The 24,887-nt window shown below is 40.4% G+C and overlaps 1 protein-coding gene across 1 annotated transcript in view; it reads right to left on the bottom strand.

Annotated features, from left to right (window-relative positions):
- Positions 1–5,875: 5,875 nt before the first annotated feature.
- Fat1 (FAT atypical cadherin 1) overlaps positions 5,876–24,887 on the bottom strand; it is a 111,982-nt gene continuing 92,970 nt past the window's right edge. Inside the window, exons 15-28 of the mRNA XM_051182317.1 lie at positions 23,631–23,845; positions 23,199–23,336; positions 22,017–22,160; positions 21,499–21,696; positions 20,379–21,180; positions 19,658–19,789; positions 18,205–18,362; positions 17,145–17,607; positions 16,119–16,272; positions 15,838–15,948; positions 13,637–14,268; positions 12,793–12,930; positions 8,168–8,203; positions 5,876–7,265 (exon numbers count right to left, since the gene is read on the bottom strand). Of these exons, the coding sequence (XP_051038274.1) occupies positions 6,637–7,265; positions 8,168–8,203; positions 12,793–12,930; positions 13,637–14,268; positions 15,838–15,948; positions 16,119–16,272; positions 17,145–17,607; positions 18,205–18,362; positions 19,658–19,789; positions 20,379–21,180; positions 21,499–21,696; positions 22,017–22,160; positions 23,199–23,336; positions 23,631–23,845 (3,950 nt within the window). The 3' untranslated portion in view covers positions 5,876–6,636. The remainder of the gene's footprint in view (positions 7,266–8,167; positions 8,204–12,792; positions 12,931–13,636; positions 14,269–15,837; positions 15,949–16,118; positions 16,273–17,144; positions 17,608–18,204; positions 18,363–19,657; positions 19,790–20,378; positions 21,181–21,498; positions 21,697–22,016; positions 22,161–23,198; positions 23,337–23,630; positions 23,846–24,887) is intronic.

Raw genomic sequence — 24,887 nt, 5'->3', positions numbered from 1 at the left:
AATCTCTTCCATCAGCTGAGTCATCTTGCCAGCTCCATCAATATATCTTAATGAAACTGTTCGGAAAGAAATCCTTGTGAAACCATTCCTCTAGAGGACATTTTTTTTTTTTTTTTGGAAGAGCATTCAGAGGCAGGAACTTTGTTGCAGAGATTTGAAATTTACAATTCAGTTGAAAGAAATACTTATTAAGACATGTTTATGAGTTACACCCATTGACAGCTTAAATTTCAAGGAAGTGGTCATAGTAGTCATTCAAGTGGATAGGAAACCAGGGAAGGGAAGATGGGAAAGCCTGGGCAAGAGAAAGCAACACTGACAACAGGGAAGGGGATCAGAAAATGGCTTCAAGTCTCATAGAGAAAGCTGCATCAACTGCCAAGAGTGTGCTGGTGAGAGCTGGAGAGGAAGATGGGCTTCACCTAGCCCTCGGTATCAGAAGGCAATTCAAGAAAGCCAAGTACAGGCCATAGTAACATGCAGATGTCAAAATATCCCTTCCTGGAATCTGGAGAACGTTGTGTGTAAATAAGACTTCACTTGCCCTTATAGAGGAGATCAATGTTTGTATATCTTTCTAGATGCAGGTTCACTGTACTCACAGCCAGTGTTTGATCAGCTGCATTGCAAACGCTGAGCTCTCTGGAGGCAGAGGACCTCTCTGCCTAGTTCTTTCTAGAGCTGGAAATAAAGGCTTTCCACAAACACTTGTTCCATTTTTCATAAAGTCCTTCTAAGACCAATTTTTACTTTAGTATGTTTCAGCATCTTCCTCATTATATGGTCTAGACTCAATGGGGATGGGAGACTTAACAAGATGTAACATTAACACTGGTACTGGTAGTTTGTTTGTTTGTTTTTTTACTTCCAGATGTGGTCAGAGAGATAGCTCAGCAGGTAATGGCAATTGCTCGCCAAGCCTGGTGACTGGAGTTTAATGTTTGGGGTCTACATTGATGGCAGAAGCAGAGAACTGCTTCTACAAAGTTGTGTTCTGACCATCACATACTATGGCATGTGTGGTTACATAAATACATGTGTATAGCACAAACACCACACACACACAAGCACATGCCCACATGGGTACACTCAGCACACATGCATACACATGGGTATATATGCTCATAATTTCTTAAAGTAGCATTGAAGATTGTTAGCATTTATGAGGGCAATAGACTGCAAGATTCCAAATTGTCAAATGCATGACAATTACCTAAATAGAAAGGAGACTGATCATTTTGGTAAGGCTAAATTTTATACAAATCTCAAAGGCCTGATTCCTTATAGAATTAAGCCTTAGAGAGGACCAAAGTCCAATTCCCAGCATTCATATTAGCTGCTAACAACAGCCTGCATCCAGTTCCAGGGAGATCCTTGCCCTCTTCTGACTTTTCAGGGTGCAGGCAGGCACACAGTAAAAATAAATCTCTTTAGAAATTAAATTAAGCCTTGGCTAATCATAAATTTGCAAATACAGATTCCCTGCATTTTGGGCTTCAAATTTCCTCTATTCTGCTTTTAGCAAAAAAAAAAAAAAAAAAAAAAAAAAAAAAAAAAAAGAAAAAAAAAAAAAAAAAAAAATGCCTATTTTTTTGCATGATACATTTGAAGTGTCCCATGCCTGAAAGTCATTTACTTAATACTTTCATTCTTTGGTTTTGAAATTAAATATATTTTATTTAAACATTTTCTTAAACAACCAGGTATCTTCTTTTTGTGAGACAGAAGGAAATTCTGACACTTGCCGTGATGTCAATGATCTCCTAAGCCTTCGTGCTAAATCAGATTAGTCAGCAAAATACCTGGTTTCACTTCAATCTGGAACAAACAAAACCAACAAATACTGATACATAGAAACCGCGAGAAGTAAAATGACTACTGGGGGTGAGGGGCATGAGGGAGAGGAGAGGTGGAAGCCAAAGGGCACAACATTTTATGTATGCAGCCTTTTCTGTGGCTGTGGTGAAACACCCAAAGCTTGCTTTGGGCTTACTATTATAGAGGGAGGATCCATAACAGCAGGGAGGCATTAAAGCAAGGAGCCAAAGCAGCTGAAGAAAAGATCAAGTCTTGGAAGCAGAGTGAGAGTTCTGGAAGTGAAGCTCGCCTATGACATTGTTTCAAAGCCCACCAACGGGAAGTGAGGCTCGCCTATGACGTTTCAAAGCCCACCAATGGGAAGTGAGGCTCGCCTATGACGTTTCAAAGCCCACCCCCACTAATAGACTTCTTCCAGCAAGGCTCCACCACCGAAACCACCCCCCCCCCCAGACAAGTGTTTAAATACACGAGCCTGTGGAAGGCATTTCTCATTGACAGGATGTTTCACAACAGAGTAAATTTTAGGAACTGTTTATTCATTTATCGACTTTCTCTTGCTATATAGCCCAAACTGGCAAGAAGCTCATGATTCTCCTGCCTCTACCTCCCAAAGTGCTGACATTACAGTTCTGTGCTACTGTGCCTAAGTCTCAGTACTTTTCACATGTGTACACACACACACACACACACCCCCTAGTAACATCTGTGAAATAGAATGAATTTTCTTGAATACTAATTATTTACTATGTGTATCAAAACGGTGCATGTTTAACATCTGTAATTAGAAAAACAACATAAAAGTCCCATTTGAGACGAAAAATAAAAGCCAATCACAAAACTAAAACAACTTGAAATATGTAGCTGCAGTCCTCACTTGCTGTAGGTTAACACTGTGGGTTTGAAAAAAGTAGAACTGTTTGACTGGAGGTCAACACAGGCTCAGGAAAAGTGTATTCTTGCATCAAAACTATTGGTTAGGGCCCATAAACATTAAAATGAATTGGAGTGATAGTCATTAGGTACTTTGGCAATTTCATCTTACCTCTTGAGATAATTGGATAATGGCTACGATCTAGAAAAAAAATAGCTCTTATTAATCATCTCTTCCATGTACACTATTAGCTCTTTACAAGATATATTTGGCCTGATGACATTTTTATTTAAATGTATCATGTTTTCTTCCTCCAGGGTCTAGCATCATTTGGAAAGGTAGCCTCTTACATGTCCACCAAGCTCAGCATTAAGGGCATTAACTGCCTAAGTGTTCATAAAGGCTGGGGTTTTCTTGGGGTGGGGGGAACTTTCCATTCCCATTCTATTCAAGTGGTTCATTCCCTTCACAGCAGAGGCTGTGAACTGCTAGTGAGGAAATTAAATTCTGACAAACAGCTCTCCCGTCAGCTGGAGCACTAATTGAAATTGAACCTAATGTCTTCGCTGAAGAGCAATCAGAAGCTACATTGACTGAATCTGCAATGGAGAAAACAGTCCACTGTGACCTTCAGAGTTCCCGACTAGTCTCAGTAGCCCACATTCAGATATAACATTCCTTATTGCCAGCAAGTGAAGGTAGAGGCTGTACTTCACAGGGTTCCGATATCTCAAACCGAGTGGAATGCAGTCAGGATAGTTTGCCGTGAGGTCTCTCGTGCACAACAAACTCCAAACTTACCTTTACACAAGTTCCTGGAAACTGAATCAAAATTAAAGCTAATGTCACAAAGATGACTCATTTTCTTTCTAAATTTTATTTTCATTGAGATAAGTTTTCTTTGCAGTGGGAGAAACTCACAATAAAGAAATGAAAGCAATGTCTTCAAAGTAGTATAGGTGAATAGCTAACTTTTGGCCAAGAACTGCTTTGCAGCTCCTTAAGATAGTATTTGAAAAATGCCCCCACTCTCTGAAGTGAGCAAGCAGGATGCAAGGCTTAGTTCAAGTCCCAATTTAGGTGTATCACACTTAAGTGAGGCACCCACAAAGTTACCTCAGCAAACACATGAAATGACAACTGCTTCTAGCCCATGGGCTGATTCTGAATATGTACAAAACCATGTGCTTTTCTAAACTAGAAGGTAATAGTAATTATGGAATGGCTGATTTTAAATGGGTTGGTTTTATTACCGAAGTCATTATAAAATGCAAGGGATTGTCATTTCACTTGTCCATCCCCATCCTGCCTACCGATGTTACCAGTAGAATATTGGCAGGAATGGCATCGTGAAGGGTTACAGTAGAGCAGTGCCTTGCATCTGTGGCTCTATCCCAGACGACTCAGCATTCCATAAAGTGGCAAACGCTAAAGGGCTGTAGCGGTGAAGGAAGATGGGATTCCACCGCCCTCTGTAGATGTTTTCCCCCAGCTTTATTACATGATTGACAAGTTTAAGCGTCCTCCACCTAGAACACTTGTTCCCCCGACCTTCATCCACCTGACCCATTGGATTTCAAATGGCTGCTGCCTTCTCCAGACTCCAGGTCTCTTTTCCCCTCATAGACATGCTGCTTTCCAAATCAAAATCTGTCTCCTTAACTCACATTGCTCTATACACTATTTTATACTTAACTCATTGGTCTATCACTTTGTACACCATAATGTAAGCCTCAAAAAAGTAGAGGATTTTGTCAATCTGTGCACTGTATGTAAGCAAGCCACACACACACACACACACACACACACATATGAGTTTAATTAATTTAGCCAAAAGCTTTAAAAAAAATAGGAAAATAAAAATTAAGGGAATGGCTTAAGATTGGCAACATCATGTACTAGTTAAGTGTCAACCTGGAAACTCACAAGGAGAACACTGAGAACAGCTCAAAGAGTTGCATGTCACAGCAACAGAGTACATGGGATTAGTTGGATATTGTTACACATGAGAGCTTTCTGCTCCATTAAACTGTGTGACTGTACACACGTTGATACATGGACACACACACACACACACACATACACAAAGAGACAATCTGACAAAGATGTTTTATGCTGAGTAGAAGGCCAGTTATCTTTCTAAAGTTCTAAGGAATCATAAATCTTTATAATCCATACCATGAGGGCTGGCATATAATTCTCTAAATATCTTTTGAATAGATGGATTTTAACAATATATAAAGATAAGCAGAAAATACTGTAGATTTCATATTAAATCGTACAAAAGTATGAGCATATGACAACAGTGCGAAAAATGCTTCATAAGTGACTTTGATATATGCTGTAGAATGGTACTTTCACTATGTAAAGAAGTGTTACACTTGTTGATGCTCGTTTGTTTAATTATGTAAAGATGTGTTGCTGTTTTAACTTGCCTGCCTAAGACATCTGATTGGGCTAATCAAAAACTGAAAGACCAATAGCTAGACAGTAGAGGGGTAGCAGGGCTGGCAGGCAGAGAGAATGAGTAGGAGGAGGAATCTAGGCTCGAGAGGGAGGAAGAGAACAAGACAGAGAGAGGGTCAGCCAGTCATGGAAGCAGCAGTAAGAGTGGGAAATACAGATTGGAAGAAAGGTAAAAATCCCGAGGCAAAATGTAGATGAAGAGAAACAGGTTAAGTTATAAGAACTAGTGGGATAATCATAAGGATGAGCATTCATAACTAATATTATAGCCTCCATGTCATGATTTGGGGGCTGGTGGTCCAAGAAAGCTGGCTACAGATAGATACAAGACCTTGACAAAGATTTTAAATCCATGGCTAGTAAAAGTATTAATTAAAAATGTATAAGGGGGAACTTCTCTTGGATAAGATATATATGTATATATACAACACATATCTAATTATGTATATGTATGTATGTAAATAATTGTAATAGATGTGTTTTACAACTGGGCATGTCTGTAGGCAACTATAATCCCAGCAGTAGGGAAGCTGGTATAGGAGGGTCTAAGAACATGCTAAGGCTCTTAAAAAAAAAAAAAAACTAGCCATATACTGCCACCTAGTGGCTACACACATAAGTATGGCCTGGCCTGGCTTTGTCATCTGTATTGATTCCTCTATTCCAATTGTCCAGGTGAATCATGAACAGCTATAAATGCAGAAGAATACCAGGGAGTAAAGCTAAAGTATTTTATTAATAATTTATTGTCAGTAAGAAAGGCTGGCTAATGATAGTTTTCAGTAAAAACCTTTACAAGACCATTGCATCACAAATATACAGACACTATAAAAACTGTGTCAATGGTGGTTTTGGTTCTAAACAGGTATGCAGAAGGTCCCCTTTACATTTTCCAATAATGAAAAATGTTTACAATCCTAATACAGCAACCCATTTAAGACATGTCCAGTAACAGGTCTTCCTCATCTTGTATGTACAGCTAGAAATAAATGACTGGACTGAAATGCGTTAATGAAATGTCACACTTCAGTGGGAAAACAGTGAAACCCTGGTTACATCAGAAAATCAGGGTGCTAGGCAACACTAACACCACCCAGATCCAGAGGAAAATAAAATACACAACGCGTTCTGAAAACAGTTAAAACTACAAAAGAAAAAAAAAAAAAAATCAAATCTGTACAGAAAATTTACACACAAAAAGCAAAATTAAAATAATCAAATCTATATAAATACATGACTCATGCTAACAGGATGACAGGACTGATTTCGGTTTCATTAACAGAGACACATCTAAATACAAAAAGATGCTCAGAAATGGCACAGGTGATGAGAACCCCATCAAGTATAGTCGGTTAGGATGCTGGAAATGGCTAGCATGTCAAGAGGCGTGTGATTCCGTGCAGCCATGCCCACTGCAGCTCACTGATACCATCTCTAGGTCTGTTAAAGTCCAGGCACTTTGGGGAGGAGTCCGAGTGTCACACTTCTGTATGCTGTTGGGAATCTAGTGGAGGAATTGTCACGTCTTCAAAGTGGCCGTCGTCGCCACTCTCATAGTCACTCATCATGACCTCAGACTCCACTTCACAGCAAGCTGACACATCAGAGCAGGATGCTGTGGAGGTGTACACAGACATGGGCATGTTTTCGATAGTGGGGGCTTCGAAGTTTCTTGGATACCCTGGAGGGTAGGGGGCATAGGGTTCTCTACATGGAGTGTTCTCACCAGTGCCTTGTTTCTGAGGTTCAGACACATCGGCGGGGTAGAAACTGGGCAGATACTGACTCAGGTTGAACCTCTGCCGACTTCTGGAGGAAGATCCCAAGCTACCTGCAGCAGGCATGGCTCTGGGTGGGTGTATGGACTCGAACTGGTCGCTGAATTCTGGAGGCAATGGTGGCAGTTCATCAGGCGCAGGGAAGTCTTCTGGTGGGGGTGGAAAGTCACTTTCAATGTCATAACCCCCAGGGTAATAGTCAGTATCAATGGCATTTGGATCTGCCGAGTAGAGGGGCGTGTGCTCGTCAATAACTTCGTAATTGGGGAACTCTTGTATGTCGGGCAGGGGAACACTCGGCATCCAGTCTGATGTATCCCAGTGGTACCCTTGGTAGAGAAGAAAAACAAGATTTCAGTTGGTTTCTTTTAGCCTCTGTGCCTTGGGGGAAGAGCTCAGTGTATCAGAGGCAAGACACAGGAGTGTACGTGCATTCATTCCAAGCGCATCTCTCTGCAAACCCTTTGCCTTGAAGACACAGCCCCACCCCAACACAATGACTCTATTTCTGGAACATAGACTTGCAGTTTTGGTCCATATCTGACATTCAAGGCAATAGAGTTCCAACAGAAGCAGCTATACTGTTTAAAACACATGCAGTTTCTACAGACAGTCCTAACCACTCTTCAGCTTCCCTTCTGTAACTGCTGGCCCTGCTCCATACGAAGGCAGTGCAGGAAGTTAGTAAAAAGCTTTTGAAGCCAAGGTCTCTAGTGGGGCTCTGTGCTGCCGTCACCCAAATTAAAAAAACAAAACAAAACAAAACACTATATTAAGGCAAATCTAAAGATAATAAAAAATAGCCTTTAACATGTTTAAATTCAGGTAACAGTAACAGTTACTTTTATTAGCCATGATGAATTATAGACTATGTATCAAACCATGTCCCTAAATCAAACAAAATATAACCAAATAAGGGTTAAAAGTTTGTAACAGGCTATACCAATCAATCTTAGTTACATTTAAAAGGACTAAATGAAAATATCTTTTTTTTTTTTTTTCAAGCCCTAACTCAAGGGTTGGTGTTTTTCTTTTTCTCTTCTTAGGATTTAAAACAAAATCCTTTGACAGCTAAGAGAAGGTTAGGCCACCCATCTTACAAGGCGATGCACAACCACGACCTTAGATACTGCCAAAGCACCAAGCACCCCAGGGAGGCAAGTCGGCATGGGTCAATCTTTCCCAAAGATTTTTAGTGATTATTAATGCACAGCTGGCATGCATAAGTCACCTCTTGGTTTGCTGAGGTCAGGAGTAGCCAAAGATTCTTTTGGTGGCAGAGTAGGAGGAAAAGAAAACAGTGATAATTAAAATAGATAGACGACGGAAATGGCGACACAGATAAGCACACAGTACAATATAATGTGTTCGTAAAGATCCAGCCAGACAGACACGCTGTCTTTACCTCATTCTCTCTAATGAGCAAAAATGAGAGATTCATGTTGCACAAACTCAATGGGACATGGAAACAGAAAAAGAAGATGAGTGATGATAAACTAGAGACATTGCTATGAATCCTGGAAACAGAATTTTCTTAGCAAAATTATAAACTATAGGCACCAATGCAAAACATAATGATTGGCTATTTAACTGATAATCTAAAAACACAAGGGACCACACAATGCACACACTTTACAGCACATCATCACAACCACCAAAAGTACAAGTTCAGAGAAACTGATGCTACATGCTTAGCAACAACTGGACACTGACCATCTCCCAAGACCTTATGCACTTTGCACTATGATTTTAGATTTATACTGTTAAGCTTTCCCCGGGGAACTCCTTAATTAGCTACATTTATTGTTTGGCCTCTTCCCACCAAATCTGTAGCTATCTTTTCTCTCAGTGATTATACTACAGACAGAACTCTGGCCCCAAGTCCACAAAAGTGGGTGGAAAAATCTCAGGACCATGGGGTGCTCAGCCTGCACAAGCTTCAGATTGGTTTTCTACAAGAAATGAGGTGAAAAGCTGCCCATAGATCATGGTATAATTAAACAAGATAATATGGATCAAATATGACCCTTTAGGTAAGTCGTCATCTCTGTAAGTGCAGCAGTCATGGCAGAACTATGGTCACCCTTCTAAACAGGGGTAATGCTCTCTGTGCATGCTATAATGTCAGTAAAAGCCAAGACAGTGGGCTAATTTTGGCAAATTAGTGTTGACTGATATCTCTGGCAGGAGTTTAAATAAAACTGGAAAAGACACAGGTTTCAAAAAGTATGAATAAAGTGAGCATTTAGGAAAAGTATCTTGGAGATATTTACTTATTTATTATAATGTAGTAAATTTCTTTTTTAAATGAGGACTGGCAATTTTTGTTATGGATTATGTATGTAATAACCCTTGGAACTTTGGTAAGTTTTCAATTTTAAATTCACTTTAGATCAGGAAAAAAAAAATCAGCAGAAATTACACTGAAGAAACTGTTTAAATTTCTAATTCTTTAAGCCATCAATATTTAACATATTGGAATGCCATCATGTTTCAACTAAAATTGGGTAGACAAAATACAGATACTTCTCTGACTTACAAAGTGAAAGTACAGTATTTATAAGAAAAACTAAGTTCTCTTAGTAACTGTAACCATTGATGTGAGACACTTGCCCAGCTCCCCTCCCTCCAAATCTGGCAGGGAACCTTGCCTCTTCCACCTAAAAGGTGCCTGCTGACCTTGTGGAAGAACCCATGTGTTTACTGATAGATGCTTGAGTTCTCTCTCTCTCTCTCTCTCTCTCTCTCTCTCTCTCTCTCTCTCTCTCTCTGTGTGTGTGTGTGTGTGTGTGTATGTGTGTGTGTGACCGCCTCTGCCTTCCAAGGCAGGAATTACCAGCAGGCTTTGATCAAGCCCACCCTCATTTACAAGGGTCCTGGGGCTCTGAACTGGTCTTCATACTTGTGTGGCCAACACTTTACCCATGGGCCATCTCCTGCCCAAGTCCAACACTGTGCATGTTCCTGATGGTCTATTTAAGTACTTCTTGAGTGATGATTTTTACAACAGAAAATTTCTAGATCCAAATGGACTGGCAGCTTATTAAAAGGAAAAGTTCTCAGGACCAACACAGACCTACTCAGTCAGAAACTGGTGCTGGGAACCAGCCCCCTAGTTTTCGGTTGGCGTCCCCACAATATTTAAAACAAGTAACGAAAAGACATACTAATATTTTCATGTGCACTTACACTGTGAACGTATAGTTCCCCAAAGGAAAGCAACCAAGCCTCCCCCAAACACGAACTATTTTAATAACAGGACAATAGCCAGAAACATGTTACCCCCTCCCCCCGCAGCCACTTCAAATCACAAACACAAAACACAAGCACTTATACCTTCTTTAGTCACCGTGTCAACGACAGCGTTGACAAGGTGTATTACAGTCACTATGGAAGCTTGTAAAAAGGCACAAAAGGATCAATTAGAAAATCCTTATTTAGTAGAAAGCAGTGCATTAAGTAAAATTTCTTAATTAAATCTAATTTCTTTCCTAATTTAAAATTATGCAATAATGCTTTGATACCATTAGATAGTTATGCATGACCCCTGCAAACCCCCCCTTGCAAGTTATGGGTCTCAGGATATTTTTAATCAAGCTATAGTCTTGTTACTATTAGTCAAGTGAATGAAATAGCTATGTTTTAGTGAATGTTAGGGGGAAAGCTTAAGCTTTTTTTTTTCTGCAATTACAACTATGGATTGTATTAGGGAAAAAAAAAAAAAAAAACCAATTCAGATCTACTTCTCTTGAACAAAAGATTACACATTCAAGTAACCAGTATATTGCCTGAGAATAAGGAAACCCAGGGTGTGTAACATAACCGCAACATAAACTGGTTGTGTCCCTTTTGCTTAGTGTGTATTTCTCATCTCACAGATACTGTGTGGACTCCTTTTCCATTTGTGTGAAATTATTTTAAAGTACTGATGTCAACATAAATGAGCATGTAAACAGTTGGTTCCAATGGGGGGGGGGGGTCGGGTCCAGTGACTATTTTACCTAATACACTGAGAAACAATATACCTTCCTGCTGTCATTAAGGAAAGACCTTCCTGAATTTGTTGAGTGGGCTGAGTAAAGGCAGCCATTGCAGCTGTGGCTGGAGCATGGCATTTTTACTACAGGTACTGAATGGGGATCAAAATGAACTGTGAAAGCTAAAAGCCTTAACTAGCAAGAAGGTGAATGACTTCTAGGCAATGGAGAAACAAGAAAGCCAAGAGAGTTTGCGGAGATACAGCCCTGCTGACAGCTGCCTTTGGCCCGGAGACATGGTGGACTCCAACACACTCGCCTTCAGCCCCGAGACAAGGTGGACTCCTAAACTATAGAACCACACAAGAACTGTCTGTGATCTCTTGAGCTGTTAAGTGTAAGTTCCCTACTGTAGTAGCACAGACGTGAACCTTATGACTGAAAATGATTGATGTCATGTAACAATATTGATGTAGTAACATCCCACCAATAGCAGTGTAGACCTTCCCTTACACATTGCTTCAGCTACAAATTAAGTTTCATAACTATTCTGGCAATGACTTTTCAAAAGCATCTGAGTATTAAGACTGAGGGTTGAAAGAAAAAAAAAAGGGGGGGGGAACCTAGGAAAAAAGAAAGAAAATACTGACAGAATTCTCAAATGTATTTTTGAACAGCATTCAGGGGCCAAAGTATAAGTCACATAAGCTAGCAATATAAACGTCAGAAAACTGAGACTTAATGAAGGACATAATCCTGCTTTGTTCTTGTTGGCTTAATAAGCAACAATACATCCATATTCTCCACCCAGAAGTAAACAAGGGTGTGCTTTAAATAATGTTAAGCATGCTTGAAATCTTCAAGGAATAGAACATATAGTCACCTTTAATGAGAAAAGAGCCCTGCCAAGTTTTACAGACAAGCAGACCCAGGGACCCATAGATGTGATTCACTAAAAATTGTATTACTCTGGTCATGGACCAGATTATTTTGAAACGGATAGTATTAGCAAATTTCCTCTTTACAATGGTAAAATATTAATATGTAAACCCATTGCATTTTTACACATGGAAACAAATTAAAATTGAGCCTACACATTCTGAGATTCAAGCATTTCCAGTAGAAAATCACTATCGTGGTACTGATAATTTTCTGCACATATGCTAGTACAGCAAAGCCTTCTAGTACAATCCATCCTGGGACAACCAGATAAACACAACTGTGCCCTAGATCCCGCTGCCAAAACTTCTTCATTAGAAATATAATCCTACTTACTAGCCATCTCTTAAACTCTGCTCTCAGTCAGTGTGCTCTGATCCAAATGGGAGCTGGGGCAGCAGTGGGGTGGGGAGGAGACAAATAGAACCTTGTAATACCAAAGGTGTGACGGAAAGTGAACATTTCAGACTTCTACACATCTATTCTCAGAGGGTACACACACGTGTGTGCAGTGCATGGTCACATAAAAAAATAAATAATAATAAAAAAATAAAACCTTTCTGTAACACTTACTGTTATCATACACACACAGACACACACAAAAAAACACAAAGAGTACAAGAATAGCCAAACAGGTGAAATGAACTATTTTTTCTTTCCTATTGTTATAGTTAAAATAGCACTTCAATAAAAACGCTGTTTTGCAATGCTAGGGACTGAACCCAGGCTCTTGTCTATGCTAGGCAGGTGCCCTATGACTGAACTAACTTTATTTTCCGTGGCATAGGTACATGCAAGTACTTATAGCTAGTATGTCAAGGGAAACATGGGGCATTCTCATACTTAACTAGGGGACCCGGTCCATCTATGACACTATACAACATAATGAACATCAGCAGCAATGCCCAGTGGCCACAGCACATGACCACCCAACACTCACCATTGTCATCACAGGACTCTGACTGGAAGGAGCTAAGGGACTGCACCTCGGACAGGCTCTCGCGGGCACTGTATGGCTGAGAGGGCTTCTCCTCCAGGGGCTTCTTGGAAAGACAAGGATCGAGATCCACCACTTTGGCTGAAAGGAAGACATGGCAGGCAAGCAATGAGTTCTGAGATCCCCCTGGTTCATAGTTTAGAATCAAGGACCTGGCTGAGCTTACTGTGGGAGCTACAGAATGAAGAAGTAGTAGCTTGGGAAGCATCTCAGAAACCAAACAATAAAAAGGCGTACAGATATTCTCAGGAGACTCAACAAATCAGAATTTCTCCATAGAGAAGACTATAAAGGGGAACTTCTGATGAAGTCAAATTTGCCCTAAAATGACATATATATATATATATCCTTTTCTAAAGCTTCAGGTGTGTGCCAAGCTGCTGATACATACACTGATCAAATGAACTCAATTACTTTGTCTTGCTGTAATAAAAAATAATTAGCATAGAAATGACCCATTATTACACAATAATCATAGTACAACAATAAAATATATAATAATTATAAACACTAATAAAAATAATTAGCATAAAAGGACCCATCATTTGTTATAATGAAACACCCCAAATCATACTTGAGAATGTGTATTGGCTACAAAAGTGAAATGATCTTTACAGAATATTACTTAGAACACGATTAGGTCTAATTTAATCAAGGTAAATGCCAAACTCCCAATCCCAGCCAGGAACTGGAATATTCGTTGCCATTTCAGATGGAAGAGCATTATCGCCAGCAACCTCAATGCCATCCCAGCAGCATTTTGGAGAGATGGAAAATGTGATCTTACCATCATAATCAAAGTCCCAGCTAGGCTTCTGTATGGAGTCACTGTCCGAAGGAGAGTTGGAAGGTGGTGGCGGAGGCAAGTTTGGAGCAACACTGCACACAGCCACAGCTTTTCGGTGTCCATGCATAGACTCAGGATTAAAAGTACTGAATTCTGGATGCTCTGGGATGGCCGAGCCTTCAAAGGAATTTCGGTCAAGATTGTTTCTAGAGTCACTTGGAATGCTTGGAGTGTAGGAAATAGGCCGGACAGGCACCTGGGGTGGTATGTCAGAGTAAATGTTCTTGTTCAGCTTAGAATCAAAATAAGGTCTCTGTAAGAAAGCCGTCGTTGGTCCTAAACGTTTGTCTTCGGGTTCAGCCTGGGGTTTTTTCTTCCGGCTGATCATCTTACGGCAGAGGACGAACACCACCACCAGCAAGAATATCCCGGCTATAAACACAATAATTCCTATTCCTTCGGCCAGGCCAATGTTCCATGGAGTGGACACATACTGGTTGGGAGTGGTATCCTCACAGTGTTTCCCTCTGTACTCTTGACTGCAGTTACAGTGATAGGAGCCATGTGTGTTCTCACACAGGGCCCCGTTCCGACAGGGGTTCCCGGCACATTCATCAATATCACTCTGACACCTGCCAAGGAGAAAAATAAGAGATCTCTGCAGTAGGTATCAGACCACACCGGTCCTATAATCCTTCAGAATGAACACTAAACAATGCTACTCCTTCCTAAGAGATACCAAAACAAGGCTAAATCAAATGTGAAACAATCAGAAAACAATAGGAACAGGAACTGAACAAAAGGCCTTTTGGAGAATAGTCATTCACCCATATACTGAGTGTGTATTTGAGAGGTAACCATTATCTAGCTGCATGTTTCCGGAATTAACAGATAACTGAATCAATTCAATAGGCTAAAACATTATCTGTATTAAGGTCTGACAGTCTATCATTTAGAAACAGGGAAAATGAGGTGTGTGTCAGTAAAGTAGTGTGTGTTGTTGCCAAATAGTCTCATAGGCCAGATTAAATTTCAATGACAATGGTCTTGTTTGGGATTATGGCAGTCCTGTTAAACCTACGAGGGGACAGAAAACACACTTTCCATTTTTAAAGTGTTATGACTTATAGAATCATCCCCCTGGACATGTCACTCTCACAGAGCAGATCACAACCTGTCCCTTCTGCTTTTCTAAACAGGGGCATGTGGGACTGTTGTATACATTACTCCTCACTTCTGAAAAAAGAAAACTGTATTTGCTAAAAACAAGCAACTAGAATGGAAACTCTGAATACTGGTATATTTTTGTCAAATATATAGGAATATTTATTGATTTGGATTGGAAAAAGATCAGCTAATGAATGGAGCCACATGACTAATGGTAAAAATCGGGGTTATAATGGCTGTAAGAGGAAAATGTTATAGAAGGACAGGCGGGCCACACTAGCACCATAATGAGAGCTAGAGAGGCTTATCTAAATGTTCTGTGCTGGCCACTCAAAAACTACATGCACCACCAGGCATTGATGGTGTATGCCTTTAATCACAGCACTCGGGAGGCAGAGGCAGGTGGATCTCTGTGAGTTCGAGGCCAGCCTACTGAGTGCTGGGATTAAAGGAGTATGCTACCACCTGATTCCATTAACTCCTAAAAAAAAGAACTGACAAATGACTTGTCAAATACAAAACTGCATCTGAAAGTAGTGCTTCTTGTATACTTTTCCCTACCATATATAGATGTGAGTTATTTCGAGTACTCTAAAAGTCTGCATATTTAAATTATAACTACCTCTTAGGCTTATACTGGGGGTTACAAAAGAGAAAAACAGTAAGGTTTAGATGCTGGATCAACACTCGTATAACACACTGAGAAATCGTGATTAGTACCATCTCAAGGATAGATGACACTGTCACAGATACCTGTTATAGAAAACATCATAAATGCAACCAGTTTGCAAGCCAAAGACACACATATTCATCTATAAATAACAGCTCTACGTTAGAGAGGCAAGGTTTTCCAGCTTTGCGTCAGTCTTTTTGATACATCCTTTTGCTCAAAGACTTTTTGTCTGGAAATCATAATGCCAGTGACAATCACCACACCACACTTTGGAGAGATGCATGCAAGCTAATGAAGTTGTGTTAATGGTCAGCACTGTGGAAAAGGGCAGTCAGTAAGATGCTTGAAAGAAACCATTTACCTTTCTCCCCTAAAGCCCGAGTCACACTGACAGACAGCACCATCCAAACTGTCAAAACATGTTCCACCATTTTTACAGGGTTCATCTTTGCAGTATGGGCTAAGTTGACATCTAAATAAGGAAAAAAACATGCAAAAAAAAAAAAAAAAAAATGAGTTCATCGCAAATAAATACCAAACAGAAAGCATTAACTAGTGAGGAACACAGTGACCTCTCTTATGCAGAATAATTCCATGCTTTATATATTTAGCTTTACAATTCATTAAGAAAAACAAACATACCTCTGGCCAGTGTACAGCCCCCTACATTGGCAAACAAAGCCTCCGTTGTCCACCATGCATGTTCCACCATAGAGGCAGGGGTTGGAGGAGCATGGGTTGATGCTCACTTCACAGTATATCCCTATGTATAATGCACTGCATTTGCAGTAATAACCTACACAGTGGAAAAGAACAAAAACTCCAGTCACGCAATGACCAGAAGGTTTTATTTGCTTTTACCTTTACGTTTAAGTGAAGATATGGTTCCCCAATGTCTATGAAAGGTAGAGGAAAATTCCCATTCCCTCTGGGTGAAGAGCTATCCATATGGGTAAGCCTTCCTTCTACTATCCATGGGTCGAATATCTCTTATCCAAAATTCTGGGACCGGAGATGATTTGACTTTAGAGATTTTAGATTTCAGAATTTTTTTTTTTTAAATAGATTTTACTGGTGGAACCCTCCTAAACTGGAAATCTGATACCCCCAAATGTCCTAAACCCTGGAAATTTGAATAATACATTGGTAGCCAGAAAGTTCTGGATTTTGTAGCATTTTAGATTTTGGATTTTAAAATTTAGCATGCTTATCCTGTATAAGCTAAACAGAGAAGTAGGAAGATATTTGTGATTTAGTTAATGATAATTATATAAGGCTAGTGGGCCAAATATACAGAGTATTGGTAAACATACATACAAGTAATACCATTCAACAAAATATTTACACCCCCAAGTATATTTCCAATGATATGACTTTAGGGAACATGACAAGACAGTTTGTTCCTGTTTCCTTAAAGGCTGGGCATGGCCCTAACTTATCTTTGGCCATGGTCACTGCAGCAGGAGGAAAAAGAACATGGTTAAAAAACACTGGCCCCCTCAGACCAGTCCAAAGTTACAACACATGCTGCTTAATTCTGTCTACTCTATCTGTGCTGAACACAAGACATGTCAGGTGACATCACTGAGTAAAAGGAGGCACACCAACACTACTTGGGAAAATGCTTTCAAATGGACATCGGAGCAACTATAGCCTTATGATACCTACCTCCAGTAGGCGAGGGATTGCAAACGCCTCCATTTTGACAAGGGTTACTGGAACAGTCTTCTGTGGCTGTTAATAAGCATCCGTGAGATAAATCAACCCATTCTTCAATGTGTGCATAGGATCTTGGTTTGCTAGTTAAAGGCAGCTCCTGCCCATTCAAATAAATAGAGTCCATGCAGCCCCGGAAACCATTGGTGATTTGGGCATTTCTTCCATGCTTTGCTCCTGACTGGCGGAGATGGCCACCAAAAAACACGTAGTTATCCAAGTTCAGGGTTTTCAGGGCCCCTGGGGCTGTGCCTGATGCAGTGTGGACTTCATCTAGAACCAATTTAGCATAATTGCCCTCCACTTCAAGGGACACTGCATGCCACTGCCCATCATTGACTTGAATGCTTTGAACAGAGACAATCCCAGGGCCACTTCCACAGTCAAATTTGTACTGCAGTCTTCCAGCATGAATCTAAGACAGAATAAATAGCGTTCACACTAATTGCATGCAATCTTCAATGTTTGTCTGTGCACAATCTATAGGAAGGGTGTGTTGAGTGAATGAGGGTAAAAAGAATATAAAGTTGTGTTTAGGTGCTGAAGACCACAAACTCATTCACCTACTTATACAAATGACAAAAAAAAAAAAAAAAAAAAAAAAAAAAAGATGAAAAGGATCACCAAATGCCAACTGCACATCCAAAACTAACTGAACACAAGCAGCATCATGTAGGATCTCTATATAAACTATGGCAATATTAGCAAGATATAATGGACCAACTTGAATGTTAGCTGTCACATATCCAAAAAAAAGGAAGAAGAAGAAAAAAAAAAAGAAACCATTAAAGAATGTTAGAATAAATTTCTAAATTTCTAGGCTACTGAATACTGGAAAGAACTTCTGATCCCACCCAAGTGTCAACAGTTATCCAGACCATGAAACAAAGGCATGGGACAAACGCATCTTCCTTTCTTGGTTTGTAAGTGGAAAAATCAGAACACAAAATAGAATTAACACATTCATACAGTGCCCCACAATCTGTGGGTAAAAGGATGTATGAATACACACCTCCAGGATACTGTAGTCAGTTCCTCGAGCATACATTACAACTGCATGGGAAGAATAGGTTCTCAGTCTCATGCTCAGTTTCATCTCTAATTTGTTTTCATTTTCCATCAGACGATATTTCACAAAGCTGTTCCCAGTAAAAGTTATGGATGAACTCCCTATGGATTATAGAAGAAAAATTCTATCAGCATCAAACTTAAGCATACTATTAAAACTATGATCCCCTTCCTTCCCCAGAGGCTGATGTGTGTTTGTAAGATTACAGCAATATGAAAAAATGTCTATTGGCTTTAAAAGACACAGTACAACTGACTTTCCACATGGAAAAGATTGTGAACACTGTACCACAGAGAAACAAGTTCTAAAACAATAATAGACTAAATATAAAACTGTTCTGTGTAACTTATTATGAGGCAATTTCAGGAAATAGTGATGTAGCCTCAAGGTGATTTGGCAAAACCTGTCGAGCAAAACACAAAGCAATCCCCATTCTTCATAGAAGATGAAAATCGTATCAGCCTCCAGAAATGAAAATTAACTTATACCGAACTGACTAAATAAAATTTCAATTTCAAAATGACAAAAGGCACATTTAACAAAATAAAAGGCCAATAACAAGGGAGGGCAAATTGCAATAGGAAGCATGTTAACATTCATAATTTATAAAGAGTTATACACATTTAGAAAGAGACAGCCCAAGAGGCAAGCCACAATAACAGGAAATGTGAACACCAACTAATTAACAGTGATCCCTCTCAGCAGCAGCCAGAGAAGTTCAAAACTGAAGCAGTCCAGGGCCAGTAAGGAAGAAATAGGGTTTTAAATTCAGATAACAGTATGAGACATGAGACCTTCATGTATGCCTGGAAGAAATGGGAACCGTTCAACTCTTTTGGAAACCAATAGAACAGTATATCTAAGTATTTTTTAAATGTATGTAATTTTGACAGCAGACTCTAGCCTCAGAATATCATGAAATACGGGGGGGGGTGGGGGGGGGGAGGCACCAGCACATGGAAAGACAAACTTAAAAGGATTCTTAGTGGGAAAGACACATTACAGCCTCTACACATAAAGATTGGTAACTAAATCCTGGTTCAGCTATTAAAAAGAGTGAGGATTACACACAAGGGATTGGGAACATGTCCTTAATAAGCTAAGTCGAGGAATAAAGCACAAGAAGCTGAGGGCTGTGGGAGAAATCAGGATTAGAGAGAAAAAGAAAAATGAGAAGAAGAAAAAGGATTAGAGAGAAGAAAGGAAAAAACCACGAAGCTCTGAAGATTATCCAGCCATTGATTGGGGGGTGGGGGCTCAGCGACAGCTCAGGGAGGTCCCACTCTCTTTGTTCACCTCTACACTTAGCTTGCTGTGGTGAACAAACTGCATAAGTAGCCTAACACTGTAAGGGATGGATTTACATGAACTCACACATGGTCATAGGACCACTCACCTGGACATTTACCAAACCCGCCCCGGGGACACACACAGCTGTACTTCTCCTCTCTGGGGTCAGCCACACATTCAGTCCCTGCAGGGCATGGGTTTTCTTCACACCCATGGTGGATGGGTGGGCACTTCCCATCTGCATGTAGAAAAACAAGAGGAAGAAAGGAGAGAAAACAAAACAGGAGTAAGAAAAAGAACAAGGTTACTACTGTTCTTTGCAGCTATTTATCTGTTTCTTTTTGTGGCAATAGAGGGTGGAACCTCAGGGCTCCTGTCTGCTAGGCTACCACACTTCCACTGGCTGACATTTAGCTCTAGCCCTTTTTTCATTGTTTCATCTTGAGATGGGATATCATTATGTTGCACAGGCTGACCTGGACTCACTAGATAGCCTAGAGTGGCTTTGAACTTAAATCCTCCTAAGTAGCTGGAATCATAGGCCTCTATTACCAGGTCTGGTCAAAACACATTCCTTTTCCAATAATAATAATAACAACAACAACTAATTATAATAACAATAATTATTAAAATTAAAAATATTTTTCATATGAGTGTTTTGCCTGCATGTATGTCTGTGTACCTTATGGGTCCCTGGATGCCAGAAGAGGGCATCCCTGGATGGTGAGCTACGATGTGGGTGCTGGAAATTAAACCTGAGTCCAATAAGCCATCTCTCTAGTGCCCCTGATATAAAATATCACTTTCACTCACTAACATGCTCTTACCTTTGCAGAGACACACAGCTGTTCTATGGTGCCGGGGAGTCACAAAGCTCAGCCTGGCCGTGCTGTGAGTGGACATAACACTTTCATCCACAGACACCTTCTCGTCACAGAACTTCCATGGACAATCCAGCCCTGCACAGAGCTTCTGGAATACATCCAGTATCCTCACACCAATGATCTCCTCAATGTCAGTCACAGAAGAATTGATCTTGTGCAGAAGCTGTTTCGTTGAAACCTGCACACTACCTGATTTCTCTACAAAGAGTAAGACGTCTAGATGCGAGTGGAGATCAGAGGGCTGCAAGCTGATGATCTGTATATCATTCTTCCTAACACCCAGGATGTTCCGTAAAGCTCGCTGGAAGTTGCGCCAGTAGTCACCGACAAATTCCTCAGGGGTGAGGTTGGCGAAGCGAATGGCGATGGTGTGGTTCAGCATCTCCTGTGTCACTTGTTGGATATGCACGGCGATGTCAGCCACCGTTGTAAATTTCCCATCGGTTACGCTGACATTAAGAATGTACTGGCCTATATCCAGCTTTCTGTGTGCAATCAGCTTCCCCCCCGCACTGGAAACAGAGAACAGGCTGTCCATGTCAGGATCCAGACTGTACGTCAATGTGTCATACACATCCTGGTCAGTAGCGTGGATCTTTCCTATGACCCCACCTGAGTATTCCTCTCCAAAAGCAGTGATGAAAATCTCTAGTGGCAAGATGGCAGGAGGGTGGATGCTTTCCTCAATAACCCTAATGTCAATATGTGTCAAGGAGGAGAGCTGAGGTTTTCCATTATCAGCCACCTACAAAAGCAGAAACCGCCTCTGTCATTATTACAACTTCCTGATAAAAATCCCTTTGATAGTCATTTGTCAACAGAAGCCCGCCAAGGAAAAGAACTGTTCTGTTGCTTACTCATATGGACACTAACTTCCAGCCCTACCTATGAAAAGGTAGCCGATATGCTACTGAGACAAACCTGGAAGTGCACTCCAAACACAAACTACATTCCCTTTAGCTTCCCTGTAACATGTAAGGAAGCTGTCTAAACATACAAAGACAACCATCTGCAGCTGTTCTCTACAAAACCCGGTGAAACCACGAAGCCAAGACTGTAATACCTTAACACGCAGAAGATAATGGTCCTTCTCTTTCCTCTTTATGGCTGCTGCCGTCAGGAGGACCCCATGCTGGTTCACTTCAAAGGTGTTGTCATCATTTCCACTCACGATGGTAAAGAAGAAGGGGGGACCATTGTGAGATGAGTCCTTGTCCGTAACTACTAGCTTCAGGACGCTGAAACCCACCGGCTTGTTTTCCTGCATAATGTTAAACGGAACAAAGAGCTATCAGCATGCCTATGTTAAGGGGCATGTGAGGCTCGCTGATTAACATATAGATAATAAAGCCTTATGGCTGATGAATCGAGGAAGAGGGAAGTGAGATGGACACATGAGAGACCTTGGGGTGAGTAGAGAGGGAAGCGTTAACGGGGGGGGGGGGGGGGTGTTAGGTACAGACAAGTAGTAGTGAGGAGGACAATGGGGGAGGAAGATCAACACAAAGCTATGTCAAACAAGGTTCTGGGGCCAGTGAAGGATGGAGGAGGCCACACCACCCAGTACACTGACCCACTTACCTGGATGATGACACTGTAGTTATCTCTGGAGAAGAGAGGCGCATTGTCATTGATGTCAGACACATCGATGTTCACTGTGGTCGTGTTGACCCTGGGTGGATTGCCATTGTCAGCAGCTTGCACCGTGAGTGTATAACCTGAGATCTTTTTTAGGGGAAGACAGAACACCCATTCATTTGTATAGGCCCAATCAACAGGGAATCACTGACCTCATTTGCCAAGCCTTTGTCTAGGCAATTCCCTGAGATTAAGATGAAAACTCCCAGCCAGTAAGTGAGTGTGCTATAAGAAGCAGATCCTCCCATGTCTTATTAAATATAAGTATTTGATCTTAAAAAAAGTATATATATATTTTAATATTATACATCCATACATATATAAAACAGCTCTGTCGGAAATAAAAAAGACAAATTATGCAAATACTAAGAAAAAACTGCTGACCTAGCCCACAGGCTGCTACTTGGTAATACCATAGGTGTCACCTTCCCAAGGGGCTAAATCTTGATGAGCCAGAAAGAGCTGCCTCTCATCCTGTGTGTACAATCCTTTCTAACACCTCAAGATATGCCAGATACACCCTCGCCTTCAATTTCACACTTGGATTATACTTAGTCATCTAAATCCCTCAAGGTAATATGTGTGGCCTCGTGTAAAAGAAATCAAGTGAGACAGCTTCCCTGCTAGGGTAGTTCCCTGATATGGTAGCTTTAGAATACACATTGGGAGAAGCCAGGAAGATGGCTAAATTTCAGTCTAGATAGGTGTTCAGCCATAGCAGCCTTGAGAACTTCACAGGTCACCTCCACCATCTCATGGTGGATACAAATGCGTTTAAAGAACTGGTTCCTTTAGTTATAATTACTCAATCTCAGTTAGGTACGGTGAAAGGGATCTGCAGGGCTGAGGCCAGGCTAAACCATACAGCAAGACCCTGCACTTAAAACAACAACAAAAACCACATTTTACTCTGCCTAACAGTCATGCTTCACACACTCTTAAGTAACTCAGGGGAAAAAAGAAATCCGAAGAGCTGAAACTTTAATCGACTTTCAAATTGTATATCTTAGCATGTCACTTCCTGAGATGAAGGCTCCTTTTCTGTACTTCACATTATACCATGTAGATATGAACGCAATGTTTTAGTGCCTTGTTAATAGTTTAAATCCCCATTTTTGAGCTTACCGTTTCCCGGTCTAGGGGCTTCGTCACTTTGATTTCTCCTCTGACGGGGTCAATTGTAAATGGACTTCCTTGGTTACCTTCTATAATTGAGTAGTGGATGTGACTGTTGGAAGGTCCATCAGCATCATCAGCCATAATCTAGAAAACATCACTCTCATTTAGGAAACGGCTGAGGAAGGGACGGAAGAAATGACAGCAGTTACTTGAAGCCAATAATTGAACAAGGGCTTTCTTAATTTGCAGTGGTGAGGACTCACATGGCCTCCCTCAAAGGGCTAGGTAAGCTCTAGCACTGAGCTCATCCCTCTGGCTGAGCAACTGCAATGACCTAACATAACATATTTTAAACAGAACCAGTAGAAGAACTAGAATGATTTTACTAATTGCTCATTGAAGATCCAGAAGGGGAAATCTGTAAGGGAAAATACGCACCGTAATGACAGACTGCTCAAGAGCTGCGTCTTCACCGACCACGGTGGTGTAGGTGTCTTGACTGAACATTGGGGTGTTATCATTGATGTCTGTGACGTTGATGTTCACAGTCGCAACATCACTTAATGAGGGCGTGCCTCCATCAGTGGCCTCCACGGTCAGGTAATACTCATGGGAACTTTCATAATCCAGGTTCTCGATGATAAATATGGCCCCTGTATGGACAGAATTACTTGTAGTACTCTGTAATTTATTCTTTATTACAACATTAATAAGTTTAAACACACTTGTTCTTATGTCAAAACAGTAAAAACTCTGTACATTTTCTGGTTTAATTATTAAAAAAAAATTGGATTTTTACCCATCCAACATTCCCATTTTTTCTTTGTTTTCCTTATATTCCTAGTGACATGTAATTTCCTGTCCTGGTTAATAATGCCACCTCTGCTTTAAATGGCTATAACACTTTAAAAAGGATGGTAGCTTTTATTCCTTCTTTGACCCAGTTTACTATATACTTTAATAAACTTTTTTTGAAATTCAAGTCAGTGTCTTTTGTTTTTTTATTATTGTTATTATTGTCATGCATTTTAAAAAAAAGGTGTCTCTAAGATAACTCTCCACGTTAATAAACATCCCCTCTTAGAATGATGTGGGACACAGATACATGCTTATGAGGCTGCAACTGGAAGATTTGAGACCAGCCTGGACAATATACCCATTTCAATAAACAATCAAATAAATTAAAATAAAATCCCTTACTGACTTTACAACACTTGTAAAACTTCTCCTTGGCTCAACCTAGTCTATCCTACTTGAAAAATTGGTACAAAACTCCTATAAAGATATTTTATGATAGGTGTTAAAAATGTACTCATTAGATACCTATTCTTCATCAGAAACAATCACACATGACATTCAACAAGGTGGGGACTGCAAGAGTATTATTTTACAATATCCTGAGAGTTAATAGGTATTTTAGACCACAGGCTAATACAACCAAACCACTACTTACAAAACAGGAGTTAGTAGGAGTGGTTGACCCGCAACACTGCTGTCTCAGTGCAATCCAGTCCTTCAATTAGTGTATAACTAGCATGGTAAAGAAGTCAACTTAAAAAGCTAACAATTCTCCTGTATAGGAACTAAGATCTAAGAGGTCAAAAGGATAGTGTGGCTGAGGAAGCCATTCCATTATGCCTTTGATTTTGGGATAAAACAAGTAATTACACAACTTAGTAATTATCCTACTTAGGC

This window comes from Phodopus roborovskii, unplaced genomic scaffold (genome assembly GCF_943737965.1).
Source record: "Phodopus roborovskii unplaced genomic scaffold, PHOROB, whole genome shotgun sequence".
Lineage (NCBI taxonomy): Eukaryota > Metazoa > Chordata > Mammalia > Rodentia > Cricetidae > Phodopus > Phodopus roborovskii.
Note: the sequence above shows the minus strand (reverse complement) of the source record. Positions and strands in the feature narration are given on the sequence as shown.